Source organism: Schistocerca nitens, chromosome 7 (assembly GCF_023898315.1).
Source record: "Schistocerca nitens isolate TAMUIC-IGC-003100 chromosome 7, iqSchNite1.1, whole genome shotgun sequence".
NCBI lineage: Eukaryota > Metazoa > Arthropoda > Insecta > Orthoptera > Acrididae > Schistocerca > Schistocerca nitens.
In genome coordinates, this window is record NC_064620.1 from 568,750,922 (window position 1) to 568,766,778 (window position 15,857).

Here is a 15,857-nt window from a genome sequence, read left to right on the forward strand (position 1 = left end):
TGTTCTTTACAGGAAATGCTCACTATGTCCACCATCATTCCTCAACAATAGCTGTAGTCGAGGAATAATGTTGTGAACAACACTGTAAAGCATGTCCAGAGTTATGGTGAGGCATTGACGTCTTTCAGCATCCCTTGTCTTTCAGCATCCCTAGAGATGTCGGTCGATCACGATACACTTGCGACTTCAGGTAACCCCAAAGCCAATAATCGCACGGACTGAGGTGTGGGAACCTGGGTGGCCAAGCATGACGAAAATGGCGGCTGACCACACGATCATCACCAAACGACGCGCGCAAGAGGTCTTTCGCGCGTCTAACAATACTTTGTTTTTTTTTTCTAATAAAACCCCATGTCATTCCAAGCATGTATGTCAATTTTTACCTCTCTATCTACATTATTCCGTGGTTTATTAAGTTTTCAAATTTATACTGACTTTTTGATCACCCAGTATATGTGAAAGATATTTGACATGTGCGTAGGTCCTCAGTCACAGGTAAAAACCTTGTCTTAAATCCATGGTACGATTTCAGTCAAATTTGATATAGATATTACTTACAATCTGGAAAGGCACAGTGAGTAGGATAATAACAGCCAGTATCCTACTGGCAAGAATATGATGACATGGAGTGAAACAGTGAGGGGGAACTAAGAGATAGGCATAGATAGAAGGGGGAGACGGATAGTGACAGGTGAGGGGGAAAAAGAGAGGGGAGAAGTTGGACAGAGAAAAGGGGAGGAAGAGATAAGCAGAGATATGTGGAAGGAGGAGACGAACAGACAGATGGTGGGGAGGGGGGAATGGGGAGAAAAGGAAAGAGGGAGAGGTGGGCAGAGAGAGGGGAGTAGATGGAAAGGGCATGAGGTGAACAGGGAACGGTTGACTGGGAGGTAATAGACGGGATAGGGGCAGGGCAATATATACAGAGTATGGGAAGGAGAAGTTGAAGGAGATGAAGTAATAGAAGACTGGAATAAATTCGTATCTGGGCAACGCTGGGAACGCAGGTAGTATGTATATAAACTGGACAAGTCGGTATCTAGGTAAAGTATTCAATAAATAGGCACGGTAAAGAGCATAAATCGTAGCGTGTGAAACAGGCCTTTGTCTGCCTGTCGCAGTTTCGGCCCCTGACCCTACCTAGCGCGTGTTCTCCAGCTATGCTAATCGGGAGGAGATGTGGCTGCGGCTCGCCCCGGCCATGGAGAGGAATTCCTCAGGGCTGACGCAGGCCGCGCCGGTGATTGCCTCTGCAGGTAATCTCTGGGAGGGTGGAGGGGTGGGGGGTGCCCCCTCCCCTACAGCCCCTCCTGCCATTACGTTTTACGGTCTGCGCTCTAGCAGCGGCGGCCTAAACGTCCGCCTCCTGTTGTCTGCCGGCTACAGCGAGAGGCGACAAAGCGCGATATGGCGGCAGTTCCATCCCAAACGATAATAGCGTTTTCATTACCTCCACACAGTCCGCACCTTCTTCCTGCGTTACGTTCCCATTCTCTTTATCTCTGTGAAAGCATTGCTTTCATTTCCCTCAAAAATGTATTCTGCACCATCATTTGTGAAATTGCCCAGAAACAAACAGACGGACGAATCTTAACTCGTAAGATGTGTAGAGCAGTATTACTGCAATATGGATGTGGATCGTAATTGATAGCGGAAACTGTAATGGACAAAATTACACGATAATAGAGTAAAGGTCGAAGGAAAGCAAGGCTGTGTTTATTGGATTTGTAGAGTTAGAGAAAATATTTGACAATGCTGACTGATACATACACTTTGGTGTAACAAATTTAGCACCAACGAAATACAGCGAGGAAAGATTAATACGAACCTGTACTGCCAAGGTTAGGTGCTACCTTATGCCAACCACGAAAAATTAAAGAAAACACACACTTTATTAATGTTGTTGGATTGTATTAACAACAAATTTCTAAAGAAGAGCTGATGCGTAACTAGAATCCAGGACCTGAAAATATTTCGAGCACTCTGTCAGTTATACCACGGAGCTTTAATAAGGTGTACTAAGTAGTGTGGGGGAGTAGGTTCTGACCACACAAGAAAAGTGAAAGTATAAATTTCGTTAAAAACGTTTGCCATTACTTGCAACAAAAATTTTAGAGATATATTTGTGTACAAGTAGTGTTGTAGCCTGTTTGTTGGGTGCGTAGCTGTGGTTGGGGTCTTTGTCGTCGCTCCTTTTAAGAATTTTAACCAATACGGATTGTCGAAAGATGGATGAAACGGTATTTGCAGACGTAACAACTTTCATTTTTCCTTAGCACACCAAACACCTGCTGATCTTCTGTCCCAGGCGTCCGTTTCGTATAGCAGGTGTTTCGTCGCCATGCACGGAAGTCATTGGAAAAATGGAACAGCAGGTGAGCTGCATACCAATGAATATCAATACGAGAATGAAATTTTCACTCTGCAGCTGATATGAAACTTTCTGGCAGATTAAAACTGTGTGCCGGACCCAGACTTTAACTCGCGACCTTTGCCTTTAGCGGGCAAGTGCTCTATCATCTGAGCTAACCAAGCACGACTCTCGCCCCGCCCTCATAGCTTCACTTCTGCCAGTATCACGTCTCCTACGTTCCACACTTCACAGAAGCTCTTCTGTGAACCTTGTGATGTTTGGAAGGTAGGAGACGAGATACTGGCAAAGTGAAGCTGTGAGGGTGGGGCGTGAGTCGTGTTCGGGTAGCTCAGATGAAGAGCACTTGCCCGCGAAGGGCAAAGGTCCCGAGTTCGAGTCTCGGTCCGGCACAGAGTTTTAATCTGCCAGGAAGTTTAATGCCAGGACCGTTTGGCAGTGCATCTATTTAGAAATGAGAGGTAGCCCTGTCACAAGCTTCCTAAACCATCACTTTCAGTTGGCCAGCCGCAGTGTCAGCAGTGGACTTGTTGTAGGACAAGTCAAGAGGACAAAAGTTCACACGAACAATACCTTCAGAATTAAGACCACCGAGCTAGGGGGCGCATTGGTCAGCACACAGGACTCGCATTCGCGGACACTCCAGCCGGAGGTTAGAGACCTCTCTCGGGCATGGGTGTATGTGTTGTTATTACAAGGGAACCTGCCCATCGCACCCCCCTCAGATTTAGTTATAAGTTGGCACAGGGATAGGCCATGAAAAACTGAACACAGATCAGTCGCGAAAACAGGAAGAAGTTGTATGGAACTATGAAAAAAATAAGCAAAATATACAAACTGAGTAGTCCGTGTGCAAGATAAGCCACATCAAGGTACGTGTACACTGAGGAGCATCGTGGTCCCGTGGTTACCGTGAGCAGCTACGGAACGGAAGGTCCCTGGTTCAATCCTCCCTCGAGTGAGAAGTTTTAATTTTTTATTTTCAGACAATTATCAAAGTTCATGCACTCAGACACGATCAACTTGGCTCTCCAAAATTCCAGGACATGTTCAGATTTGCTTGGACACATGCAGGATTTGACGGTCTACACACGGAAAAACTTAAAAACGTTAAAAACATATGTTTTGACAGAGCACAGGGAAAACTGTGCGACTGTGAAACTGTTGCATTCATTTGTTGCCGTTTATGTGACAAACTCTTATGTTTTCATCACTTTTTTGGGAGCGATTATCACATCCACAAGAAAACCTAAATCGGGCAAGGTAGAAGAATCTTTTTACCCATTCGCCAAGTGTGCAAGTTAGGTGGGTCGACAACATATTCCTGTAATGTGACGCACATGCCGTCACCAGTGTCGTATAGAATATTTCAGACGTGTTTTCCTGTGGAGGAATCGGTTGACCTATGAATTTACGATCAAATGTTTTCGGTTCCTATTGGAGAGGCACGTCCTTTCGTCTACTAATCGCACGGTTTTGCGGTGCGGTCGCAAAACACAGACACTAAACTTGTTACAGTGAACAGAGACGTCAATGAATGAACGGTCAGATCGTAACTTTGCGAAAATAAAGTGAGTAAAATTTTTACTCGAGGGAGGACTTGAACCAAGGACCTCGCGTTCCGAAGTTGCTCACTCTAACCACGGGACCACGGCGCTCCTCAGCTTATATAGTCCTTGATGTTGCATATCTTACACCTGGACTACTCAGTTTGTATATTTTGCTTATTTTTTCATAGTTCCACATAACTTCTTCCTGTTTTCTCGATTGATCTGTGTTCAGTTTTTCAAGGCCTATCCACTGTGTCAATTTATAACTAAATCTGAGGGGGGTGCGATGGGGAGGTTCCCTTGTTAGCGTAAGTTAGTTTAAGTTATATGTAAGTCTAGGGATCGATGGCCTCAGAAGTTTTTCCCCTTAGGAATTAACAATCATTTGAGCATTTGAACATTTCGCATTCGCGAGGACGACAGTTCAAACCCGCGTCCAACCACCCTCATTTAGGTTTTCCGTGATTTCCCTAAATCTCTTCAGAAAAATGCCTGGATGGTTCCTCTGAAAGGACACGGCGGACTTCCTTTCCGATTCGTCCCCAATCTGATTGGACCGATGAACTCGCTGTTCGGTCCCCTCCCCTGAATCAATCAACCAGTCAATAAAGACAATTCCCAACAGAGAGCGCAGAAATGAATTAATGTGAATCACTGTAACGAAAGAAGCTTGTTACGGGCCACGGATACGATCACAGTAACACGGACTGGACAATAAGAGCTTACCACGCTACAAGTTGATCTGCAGCGCCAGCATCTCGCGGTGGAAACGTAGCGACGGCATAGTCGGAGCCATCGTAGTTCCGGCGTACTTCGTGATTCTAAACATGACGAGCATCTCGCGGATGGCTAAGTCAAGGCTGCTGCCAAGCTGATGGAAAGCAACACTTGTCACAAAATGGCGGTAACACTGGACGGTGGACCTCGCGTTGTCGACACCCTTAGAAACTGCAACGGAAAGGGATGGGGAGCTGCTCTGCAGGTTACTTAAAGACACGGTCGGTGTACAACAACGCAACAACGCGGTACGCGAAAGTTGCTGCTGTTCTGGCCGACTGGAGCGGCGAGGACCCTACCCTCCCAATTTGGGTGGCCCCAACTGACACGAATTCCCTGAACGCGGGAAAAGTGTTTTCTCGGCCACCGCGTGGGTTGACCGACGATTCGAGGAAACGGCCAGGAAACCAATCTCGATTTCACGATCATAGGTGTTTTCAGAATTAAACGGGAATGGCAAGGCTATCGTGTCCTCTCCAATTGATGCTCCTCTATGTAGACGATACCTTTGTAGTGCCTCAGGAACCGGGAAAATTAGTTAAGTACTCTTAAGTGAGTAATTAAGATTGAAGACTTGTTAATCATTTAACCAACCGGTCTGAGTCTGCCATCAACTGACTCGGAATTTTATTGGAAGTTCGAATGTGTGTTCAGGAATAATTGATTAATTTTATTATTCTCTCTTCCTTCGTGGTGGGGACTGGTTGGAGGGATGCTGTGGTCCGACCACGTGCGTTATGTGGATGTTAAAGTCACTGTGGTACACGGACGTGGTAATATCAAATGGTTCAAATGGCTCTGAGCACTATGGGACTTAACATCTGAGGTCAGCAGTCCCCTAGAACTGGGAACTACTTAAGCCTAACTAACCTAAGGACATCACACACATCAATGCCCGAGGCAGGATTCGAACCTGCGACAGCAGCAGTCGCGCGGTTCCCTACTGAAGCTCCTAGAACCTCTAGGCCACCGCCGCCGGCGTGGTAATATCCACGCCTATATTTTATTCAGAATAATATTGACAACATTGTGTGTGGAATGTGAATGAAAATTCCCGTGATATTACTAAAAAGGACTTCAACATTAATGAAGTAATAATTAATTATTGACAGTGACATAATTTAAGATTTTGTAAAAAAAATATATCACAGACAATTCCAATGGAAAAACGTAATGATAATCTCCATCTTTTGTTACCTGTGATTCCGCTAAAATAATCCTCTTCCTTATTCGAACTGTTGTAGTGATAGGATGTGATTGATGCCTCTGTAAACATTTAATATTTGAAAAATAGAATTTGAGTGTCATTGAGATGAATCTTCTTCGTTTGGAGTTTTATTTCCTTGTGATACTCGTCCGATATAAATGTTGAGTCTTCTGATCAGCTACAAACGAGCGCAGCCATTGGCGCTGTTGATCTACGGCGCGGTTTATTGGTAAATGCTGAATAGTAAGCGATTAACACTGTGAAATATTTTCAACTGTTAATGCATACAGTGAGAGTACAAAAAGATTTAATACATATTACTTGTAAGTAGTAAAACAGGGTCTGAAGGAGAATCGATTAGTGATTGTGTTTTGTTAAGCCGCCATCTTAGTGAAGTATTGCAGTGGCAGTTATAAATTGCTTTTCTATACAAATATAAATGTTATTGGTAATAATTGCGATAATAATCGTGTATTGGTATCCCAGAACCCACTCTGAGATAACAAATTCCATTTACTGTGAATAATCTCTAAATAACCTGATCTTCTATGAATGCAAACAGCATCTTACGTGATATACATTCTTACATGCTGATGTATGAAACCTTGTAATTCCGTAACAACTTTTATGAAATATTTTGATAGGAAAAAATACCTGTTCATTTTGCTTAAAGAAAACAGTTGCCACATAGAATAACAGTAGCATTAAATTCGATAAACGATCTGCTACTAGTAAAGAGACCATTATGCAACAGCAGTGAAAATTGGTAAAAATCATTACTCTTGTTTAGTTCAGATTACGTATTATACATTTAGCTTGTTTGCTGGTACGTATATGATTACTTTTGTGCATAAACTTAGTGCCATTTTCACTGCTTGACAGAAAGCATTGCTACACGCTCCCTAGTGGAGATTTCTTTAACAAAATAACGAGCATTAGACGGGAAAAGCAGTGATTAAATAAAACATTATGTTGCATTAATAATAAGTATCTAGTTTAATTGTAATGTTGCTGAAATTGTACAATATGCAATCCTACCACAATACAACACGCCACAGCGTTCAACTGAAAGATGTAAAATATTTACGTGATCTGGTTCAAGGCTTCACTGAAAACAATAATTTTTCAAATTTTAAAATATAAAGTACCTCACTGGAGTACAACATTATCAAAATATGTTTAGCGCCGGTAAAACTTCTACGGAAACGAGGCTGCAGTTACGAGTCGAATGTTATGGAAGAGAATCAGTAGTTGAGAAGGAAATGGAACAGGGTTGTAACCTATCCCCGACGTTATTCAGTCTGTACGTTGAGCAATAATTCAAACCAAGGAGAAATTTGGAAACGGAATTAAAATTCACGGAGAAGAAATAGAACGGTTTTCCGATGACGTAGTTCTGTCACACACTTCAAATGACTTCGAAGAACACCTGAATGGAATCAATGATGTCTTGACAAGAGCTTTGAAGATGGTAATCAACGGATGTTAAACAACAGTAAACACAATCGAATTAAATCACATTATTCTGAGGTAATTACTGTGACAAAAGGAAACAACATCTCATATTTAGTGAAAGGAGTAGCAGAGGACAAGTACGAAGCTGTTCTGGTATAGGTCGTCACAATGACAGAGGAACTCATCAAGTGGTGGCAGCAAATCGAGAAAAAGCCACATTGAGAGAGTGGGACGAAGGAGGTGTGACCAACTGCTGAATGTTGTTCCTGTTGCAACTGTGGAAGAGCACCATGAACTTGCTCCAGTCATATGCTAAATGGTAGTCTTGAGTCTTTTGACTTGTTTGACGCATCCCGCCACGAATTCCTCTAATGTGCCAAACTTTTCATTTCAGCGTAGCACTTGCAACCTACGTCCTCAATTACTTGCTGGATGTATTCCATTCTCTGCCTTCCTCTGCAGTTTTGCCCTCTACAGTTCCAACTGGTACCATGGAAGTCATTGCGTGATGCCTTAACAGGTTTTGTCATCCTGTCACTTCTTGTTGTGTTTTTGATACGTTCCTTTCCTCGCCGATTCAAGGTAGAACTTCCTCATTCCTTACCAAATCAGTCCACCTAATTTTCAACATTTCTCAGTAGCACCACATCTCAAAGGCTTCGATTCTCTTCTACTCCGATTTTCCTACAATCCATGTCTAACGCAGTGCTGTGCCCAAAACATAGATACTCAGAAATTTCTTCCCCAAATTTAGACCTATGTTTGATACTAACAGTCTTCTGTAGGCTAGGAATGTCCTCTTTGCCAGTGCCACGCTGCTTTTGATGTCCTCCTTGCTCCGTTCGTTATTGGCTATTTTGCTGTCTAAGTAGCAAAATTCCCTAACTTCATCTACTCCTTGACCATCAGTGCTGATGTTAAGTTTCTCGCTGTTCTCATTTCTGGTACTTAACACTACGTTCGTCTTTCTTCGATTTACTCTCTATCCTTAATCTGTTCTCATTAGGCAGTTCATGCCCTTCAGTATATCCTATAAATCTTCTTCTCCTTCACTGAGGATAGTAATGTCATCAGTAAATCGAATTATTAATATCCATGTACCTTAAATTTTAATTTCTCTCCTGAACCTCTCTTTTATTTCGCTTATTGCTTCTTCGATGTACAGACTGAACAGTAGGGACGAAAGACTACATCCCTGTCTTACACCCTTTTTCTTCAGACTCGCTTCCATTATCAACCGCAACGTCAGCACAGCCTCTTGTTCTTGTCAACAAATTGGATGCATGAGTCGTTAAGCTGAGTGTGAGATAAATCTCGACTTGTCGGTTCTTGAAATCTTCGGAATTCTGTGAATGATATATTTCCAAAAGTCTGGTGGTGCGTCGCCAGTCTCATAGCTTCTACACACCAACCTGAACGTTCGTTTTGTTGGCAGTTCCTCCATTGATTTTAGAAATTCTGATGGAATATTGTCCATCTCTTCCGCCGTATGTAATCTTAGTTCGTCCAAAGCTCTTTTAAATTCTGACGTAGTACTCCTTGGCTTCAGAAAATTCACACTCTCATACAAGCCTGCAATGTACTGTTTCCATCTATCCGCTATCTGCTCTGCATTTAACAGTGAATTCCCACTGTTACAGCCCTTTCTTTTAATGTTGCTGAAGGTTGTTTTGATTTTCGCTTCGGAATTATCTCTTCTTCGATATCTTCACATTTTTCATGGAGCCATTTCGTCTTCTAAATCCAAGAATGCTATAAACGTCTTTTTCCTGTTATCTTAGGGCTATGTCGAAGGACCACTATTGCCTCACGTGCGACTACATTGATTCAGAACCGAAACCAGGCTTCCCAGATGTCGTGTTCTATCAGATTTTCCTCTCTTCTGTAAATAATTGGTTTCAGTGACTTGAAACTAATAATTCAACACACTCATAGTTCGACATCTAGTACATTACTCTTGTAGTTCGAGGGTTTATCTTGCATACCTGGTGGAACAGATTTTTCATGGCTAGTTCTTCCAAGGATCTTAATAATTCTGAGGGCATTACGTCTGTCCCAGGGAAGTTATTTCGACTTAGGTGTTCATTAGTTCTCTCATATTATTCTCGCAGTGTCATATTTCTCAGTTCGTCTTCATTTACTTCCTGTTGGTTTCATAGTTCTGTCATATTATTCTCGCAGTATTATATTTCCCAGCTCATCTTCATTTACTTCCTGTTTTCTTTCTTGAAGTTTGTTTCTGTTACAATATTTCTTGTAACACTTAGCACTAGCTTGCAGTCCGAGATGTTAATATTTAGTTCCCATTTGTCAAAGGTCACTTAAATTCTACGAGACCCCGCGTCTGTTTCCCCTGGTCACGCACGCTTCAGCTTCCTTGAACTTTTCACCTATCCCGTCCTGCCTTGCCATTTTGCACTTTCTGTTAATTTCATTTAGACATCTATATTCCTATTTGGTTGCTACATTTCCTGCATTTTTACTACATTTATTATTAATTATATTAATGAATTTATTAAATACACTGAAGAGACGTACGGAACGTATCTGGAAAATAGTGGGTTTTTGGTGAAGTTTTACGTGAAGTAGTTAGTTGGAGAAAAAGACATAGGGACTGACTTTTTAATTGTTACAGCTAACATTCGTTATACACAATGACAGAATCTGTTTTATATTTATAACTGTTATCGACCATCATCAGAAAGATTGAAGGTAGAATCAGCTGCTCCCCGATTAATGATTTGTATAAGCAACTCTGCAGCGCATCACTTGGTGAAATATTATGTTGCTTTAAATGTTTCTGATGGAGTCCAAGCTTGCCCAATTAACGATATAAAACATTTTCTGTGATTCTTTCGGAGAAATAGTAGCTTTGCAGTTTTAGTATGGTAGGAAGGAGTGTTGAAAGGTAACTGAAAAGAATGAAGTCGTTCACTGCAAAAGAATTAAAACAGGGACGAGGTAAGGAATTAAGATCTCCAGCAATAATTTGTTTTCTCAAGACACAGGTTTTCCTGCCAAAGTAGCCAAAACTGCGAACAAGTCTGTGGCTTTCGTTCGCAGCTGCGGGTGGCGCGCTCGCTCACGTGATATGGCTAGTTTGCGACTTCAAAAGCGGTAACGAGGAACAGAGCTGCTTGCCTCTGCTGTGTCTATCGCGAGACGTCCGCCTTCTCCACGGCCCACGCGCCGACTAACAATTCTCTTCGCCGCGTGAACGAATTCCCAGAAACAAACTTGTAACTGCATGGAGCCCGAGTGGGAATACTGTCAAGAAATAACTTTTCATTACCATGCCGTCTCTGTTGTTTTATTTAGCGGACCGAAGATCCCCCTAAACTGTTTTTGTTCCTTTTCTGCTGCTACTTCTATCGCTTTAATTCTCGAGGGCCCGATTCCCGAAGTAACCGAGTCGCTCCCTGATTTAATTTCGAGCGAACGGAAGCGAAAGGCGGGGAAACCACTCGTAATGAGAGAATCGGAGTTATTGCTATGCGCCGCCTTACAACAGCGGGACTCGGATCGCAGTTTTTGCTGTGACGTCGCGGCCCATGTAGCCGTTACCGGGTGCCTTATTTCATGGCCATTTTAGAAGACGCAAGAGGAGGTTGCTTACTATTTCTCATCACGAAAGGCTGCATCCACATTGCATCCTCGATTACTCGTGAAGCTGCTAACGCTAATAGTGGCAATTAGTCTCCCCCCCCCCCAAAAAAAAAGCAGTTAATTTATCTCAAGACTATGTTAGTCATAATACACTACTGGCCATTAAAATTGCTACACCACGAAGATGACGTGCTACAGACGCGAAATTTAACCGGCGGGAAGAAGAGGCTGTGACATGCAAATAATTAGCTTTTCAGAGCATTCACACAAGGTTGGCGCCGGTGGCGACACCTACAGCGTGCTGATATGAGGATAGTTTCCAACCGATTTGTCATACACAAACAGCAGTTGACCGGTGTTGCCTGGTGAAACGTTATTGTGCTGCCTTCTGTAAGGAGGAGAAATGCGTACCATCACGTGTCCTACTTTGATAAAGATCGGATCGTAGCCTATCGCGTTTGTGGTTTATCGTATCGTGACATTGCTGCTCGCGTTGGTCGAGGTCCAATGACTGTTAGCAGAATATGGAATCGGTGGGCTCAGGAGGGTAATACGGGACGCCGTGCTGGATCCCAACGGCCTTGTATCACTAGCAGCCGAGATGACAGGCATCTTATCCGCATGGCTGAAACGGATCGTGCAGCCACGTCTCGATCCCTGAGTCTACAGATGGGGACGCTTGCAAGACAACAACCATCTGCACGAACAGTTCGACAACTTTTGCAGCAGCATTGGTGCCATTGGTGACACGTCTCGGTCACCTCTTGTTCGCATAGACGGCACTTTGAACAGTTAACGTTACATTTCAGATGTGTTACGACCCGTGGCTCTACCCTTCATTCGATCCCTGCGAAACCCTACATTTCACCAGGATAATGCACGACCGCATGTTGCAGGTCCTGTACGGGCCTTTCTGGATACAGAAAATGTTCGACCGCTGCCCTGGCCAGCACATTCTCCAGATCTCTCACCAATTGAAAACATCTGATCAGTGATGGCCGAGCAACTGGCTCGTCACAATACGCCAGTCACTACTCTTGATGAACTCTTGTATCGTGTTGACGCTGCATGGGCAGCTGTACCTGAACACGGGATCCAAGCTCTGGTCGACTCAATGCCCAGGCGTATCAAGGACGTTTTTACGGCCAGAGGTGGTTGTTATGGGTACTGATTTCTCAGGATCTATGCACTCAAATTGCGTGAAAATGTAATCACATGTCAGTTCTAGTATAATATATTTGTCCAATGACTAGCCGTTTATCATCTCCATTTCTTCTTGGTGTAGCAATTTTAATGGCCAGTAGTGTATATGAACTTTTTCATCCATTCATCACTTTTATTTTGCATCCATTTCAATTAAATAAATTCGCGAACACTGAGCTTTACTGAACTTACCTCAGTGAACGGATTCCAGAGAAAAGTAGGAGCAAGCAAAGCAATACAGACCATCCGACACATCTCAAAGAATTGGATGAAGAGAACCACAACTATGTCTAAAGTATTTGTAGATTTGGAGAAAGCTTTTAACAGTCTTGACTACAAAATACTCCTTGAAAATTATGAAACTACCCGGGATAAAGTATCGAGAGCAAGAGGTTATGTTCAGCTTGAACAGACACCAGCCTATAGTGACAAGACTAGAGGAATATGGAGAGGCAGCAGAAGCAGATTTAGTGTGATAGGGTTGTCGCCTATGCCATATGTTATTCAGTTCTACATAGAGCAAGCTGTGAAGGGAGACAAGGAGAAATTTGGGAATGGAGCTAAGGTTCACGGAAAATACGGGAAAATTTTGTGGTTTGTCAACGGATCTGTAATCCTTCAATAAAAGGCAAACGTCTTGCAAGAGCGGGCGCATGTCACTAGCTCTGTAGTTGGCATACTTACGCTGTGTATTATCCGATGCCACGTTTTATATTTAAATTTCATGTACAAATCTCACGTGGCGCACTAAACATTGTTGAATATATTGTTAAATGGGTAGTATTTTTAAAAAAAGTTTTAAGACTGACATGGGCCAACAGCGTTAGCTGGGACAAATACCGGGCAAAACAGACGACGGCTGAAGGCCAGTACCTTGAATGTATGAAGTTGTGGGGAGTACGGGCAGGCACCGTTTCTCTAATAAAAGTTTTTTTACGTTTAAAATTTCACAACTTTACCAACGTCATTTTAAAATAGTAAGTGGACATTCGTTATCATGAACAGCAAGATCATCAATATAGTTTCTTATGAAAGTTCCTGAAGCAATTTAACCAACAGTCTCTTGAATAGTAACAGATCAAAGAACAGTTCTCAGAATCAATTTACATCGCTTAAAACTGAAAAGGTTAGATAAATGATTCTAACGCCACATGGCAATACCAAAATTTTCCTAGATACCTCCTGTGATCTCTAAAGGCAATGAAATTTCAATTAAAACAACTCAAATGCAATAAAATCTGATTACTATCAACGTGCACTCGGACCCCGTAGCCTCTACGATGCGCATCTTATTACAAAATATTTTCCTTCCTCTTAAACACTTTACACAATAAACCCCCTTACCTTTGTGATGCATACCAAACCCAACGAATTATGACAAATAATTAAGCATATATGTCATAATTGACCAGGTACGTAAATCTTCTCTTTTCAAAATAAATCAAAAACACACAAATAAACTCTTAAGCTCAGTGGTTATATCCGTTAAAAAATAATATACAATTCATATCTTTTGATTCGGTCGTGGTCACGCGCTGTTGTGCACTGTGCTCTCCTTCAGGATCACATGTGACATGGGAAAGATTTTCCAAGATGTACACAACATTAACACCGCGCAACCAACTTACACAAATTACGTACTGGGATTATACATCGATATGGATGCAGCTCGCAAATCTTAAAACGGGCAAGGGAGTAGATGCGATACTACTGAACACTTCGCCTATACTATACCGCGCGCACCAAACAGCAGCACGGTGTGGTATACAAGAGACAAATCAACAACTATTGCAAGGCAACCTCAGCAGAAAAGTAAGAAAATATTTGGGGTTTTAAACTCTTTGGAGGACCACACCAAACAACAGAATGACGTCCCAAGCTAAATTATGAACATACTATCGATCGCTACGACAAGTAGAACCGTAAAATACCATAAGAGGTGAACTGCAATCAACACGATTCATAAGCGTCCGACTGAAAAGTTCCACAGTCAATCTTTCCATTACTAGAAAAGCTTAACATTACCTCCAAAGTTCATTCGTGGACACTACCAGCGTGTCAAATTCCTTCTTATAACTGTAGATAACAGAGTTAAACAGGCTGGGGACGGACTTAGGTTTCTTAATAAGACAAGCAGTGTTTCGGTCCCTCATTTGGATCCGCCTTCGATCCAAAACAGTCATTTACTTTAAAGCAGCTAAATAGATGACGATGCTCATATCAACGCTCTCCTCCCAAGTAGCACTCTATCGGAAGACTGCAGTATCGAAGCAAAGCTTACACCACTATCAAGTCTGATATACGTGGCACCAAAGTTCATCAAATAAACTTGCCGTAATTCTTCGTCGGAATTCAAGGGCAGAACCAAGAAATCACTTCTCGGCCCTTGAATGACCACACGATGACTGGAATCGGGACAACACCGTCCCTCTACACTGCGATCTTCGAGCCCACGGCGTTCCGCCCGCAACCGACTGCTTCCACGGGGCCCACCGACCAAGCGGCCTTGACCTCCGACGCCGACGTCGCTCCTCACGCACACTCCACAGATAACTCCCAGCAAGACCCTTCTTCCTCGTTCTGTCACCTCGCGGCGCGCGGAAAGCCAACTCGCCAAAGATATGTGGCGACCAGAGACTCCAATCCGATGTCGACATTGAAAGGTGGTTACACTGAGTCACAGCGCCAGAGATTGCGCCAAAGATTATTATTCCGCCGCCTCCACTGGAGCAGTAGTTGTTCAGAGGTTGCCGTGGGCAGTACTTGATGAGAGGATGTCGACAGCAGTACTAGTGAGAGCAAGTCGTGTGCAGTTGTTGTTCTGCTGGGCGAGACAGTAGATGCTGTTCGGTTGGTGTAATGTATAGATGGAAGATGTTGCAATGAACACAGTGTAGTTTTCGTCAATATATATGGAGGTACCAAAAAAAAAATTTGTTTCACATTTCCTTAATGACAATGCCCCTTGGTCACAGGTTCAGTCAACAAAGCATCTGGCTCGTGTTCATCTATTAGACTTGTAATTCTGGTTTCTATGTGCAATTATAGTATTTCTGGTTTTTCAATTAGTTCATTGTAAATGGTGTTTAAAATATCTTGTCGTATTGAGGAAGAACCGTGCCAGATACATGTACGTTGAATCACACTACCTCACACAGAACAATTACACTTGTGCTTTGTTGTTTCGTAGCTTTTATAGTTGCAGGGGACTTAATTAATCAATTGTGTTAACGGAAATTTTCTTTCATTCTTTATTGTTATTTTATGCAGTCAGATTGCGTACTAAGACTTGTCAGGGCCAACCGGTTACAAGTTTTCGTAACCGGATACACAGCTACTAAAATTATTGCATTAATAATTAAGCCCCCATGCAATATTCACATAGCGGCGAGTACCGATAAGGTGGATTATTTAAGAAACAAAAAAAAAAACATTAATAGCGAGCCGTACCGGCTCGAAGAAAAAGATCTACAGTAGGCAGCTACTACTTTCAAATTATGGATTTTAAATGGTGATTATAACAATATAATGAAAAGTATAGTTGCTACACACCATAAAGCGGAGAAGCTGACTCGCAGGAAGGCACAACCAAAAGACTGTCACACAGATAGCTTTCGGCCAGCAAAACATTTGTCAAAATTAGACAACATGCACACACTTACGTAAAAGCAAATCACACACACGTGAC

At 42.6% G+C, this 15,857-nt stretch overlaps 1 protein-coding gene across 1 annotated transcript in view; it reads left to right on the top strand.

Annotated features, from left to right (window-relative positions):
* Positions 1 to 1,177: 1,177 nt before the first annotated feature.
* LOC126195752 (neuropilin and tolloid-like protein 2) overlaps positions 1,178 to 15,857 on the top strand; it is a gene marked incomplete at its 3' end in the record, with an annotated part of 1,334,530 nt that continues 1,319,850 nt past the window's right edge. The window contains exon 1 of the mRNA XM_049934379.1: positions 1,178 to 1,256. Within this exon, the coding sequence (XP_049790336.1) occupies positions 1,178 to 1,256 (79 nt within the window). The remainder of the gene's footprint in view (positions 1,257 to 15,857) is intronic.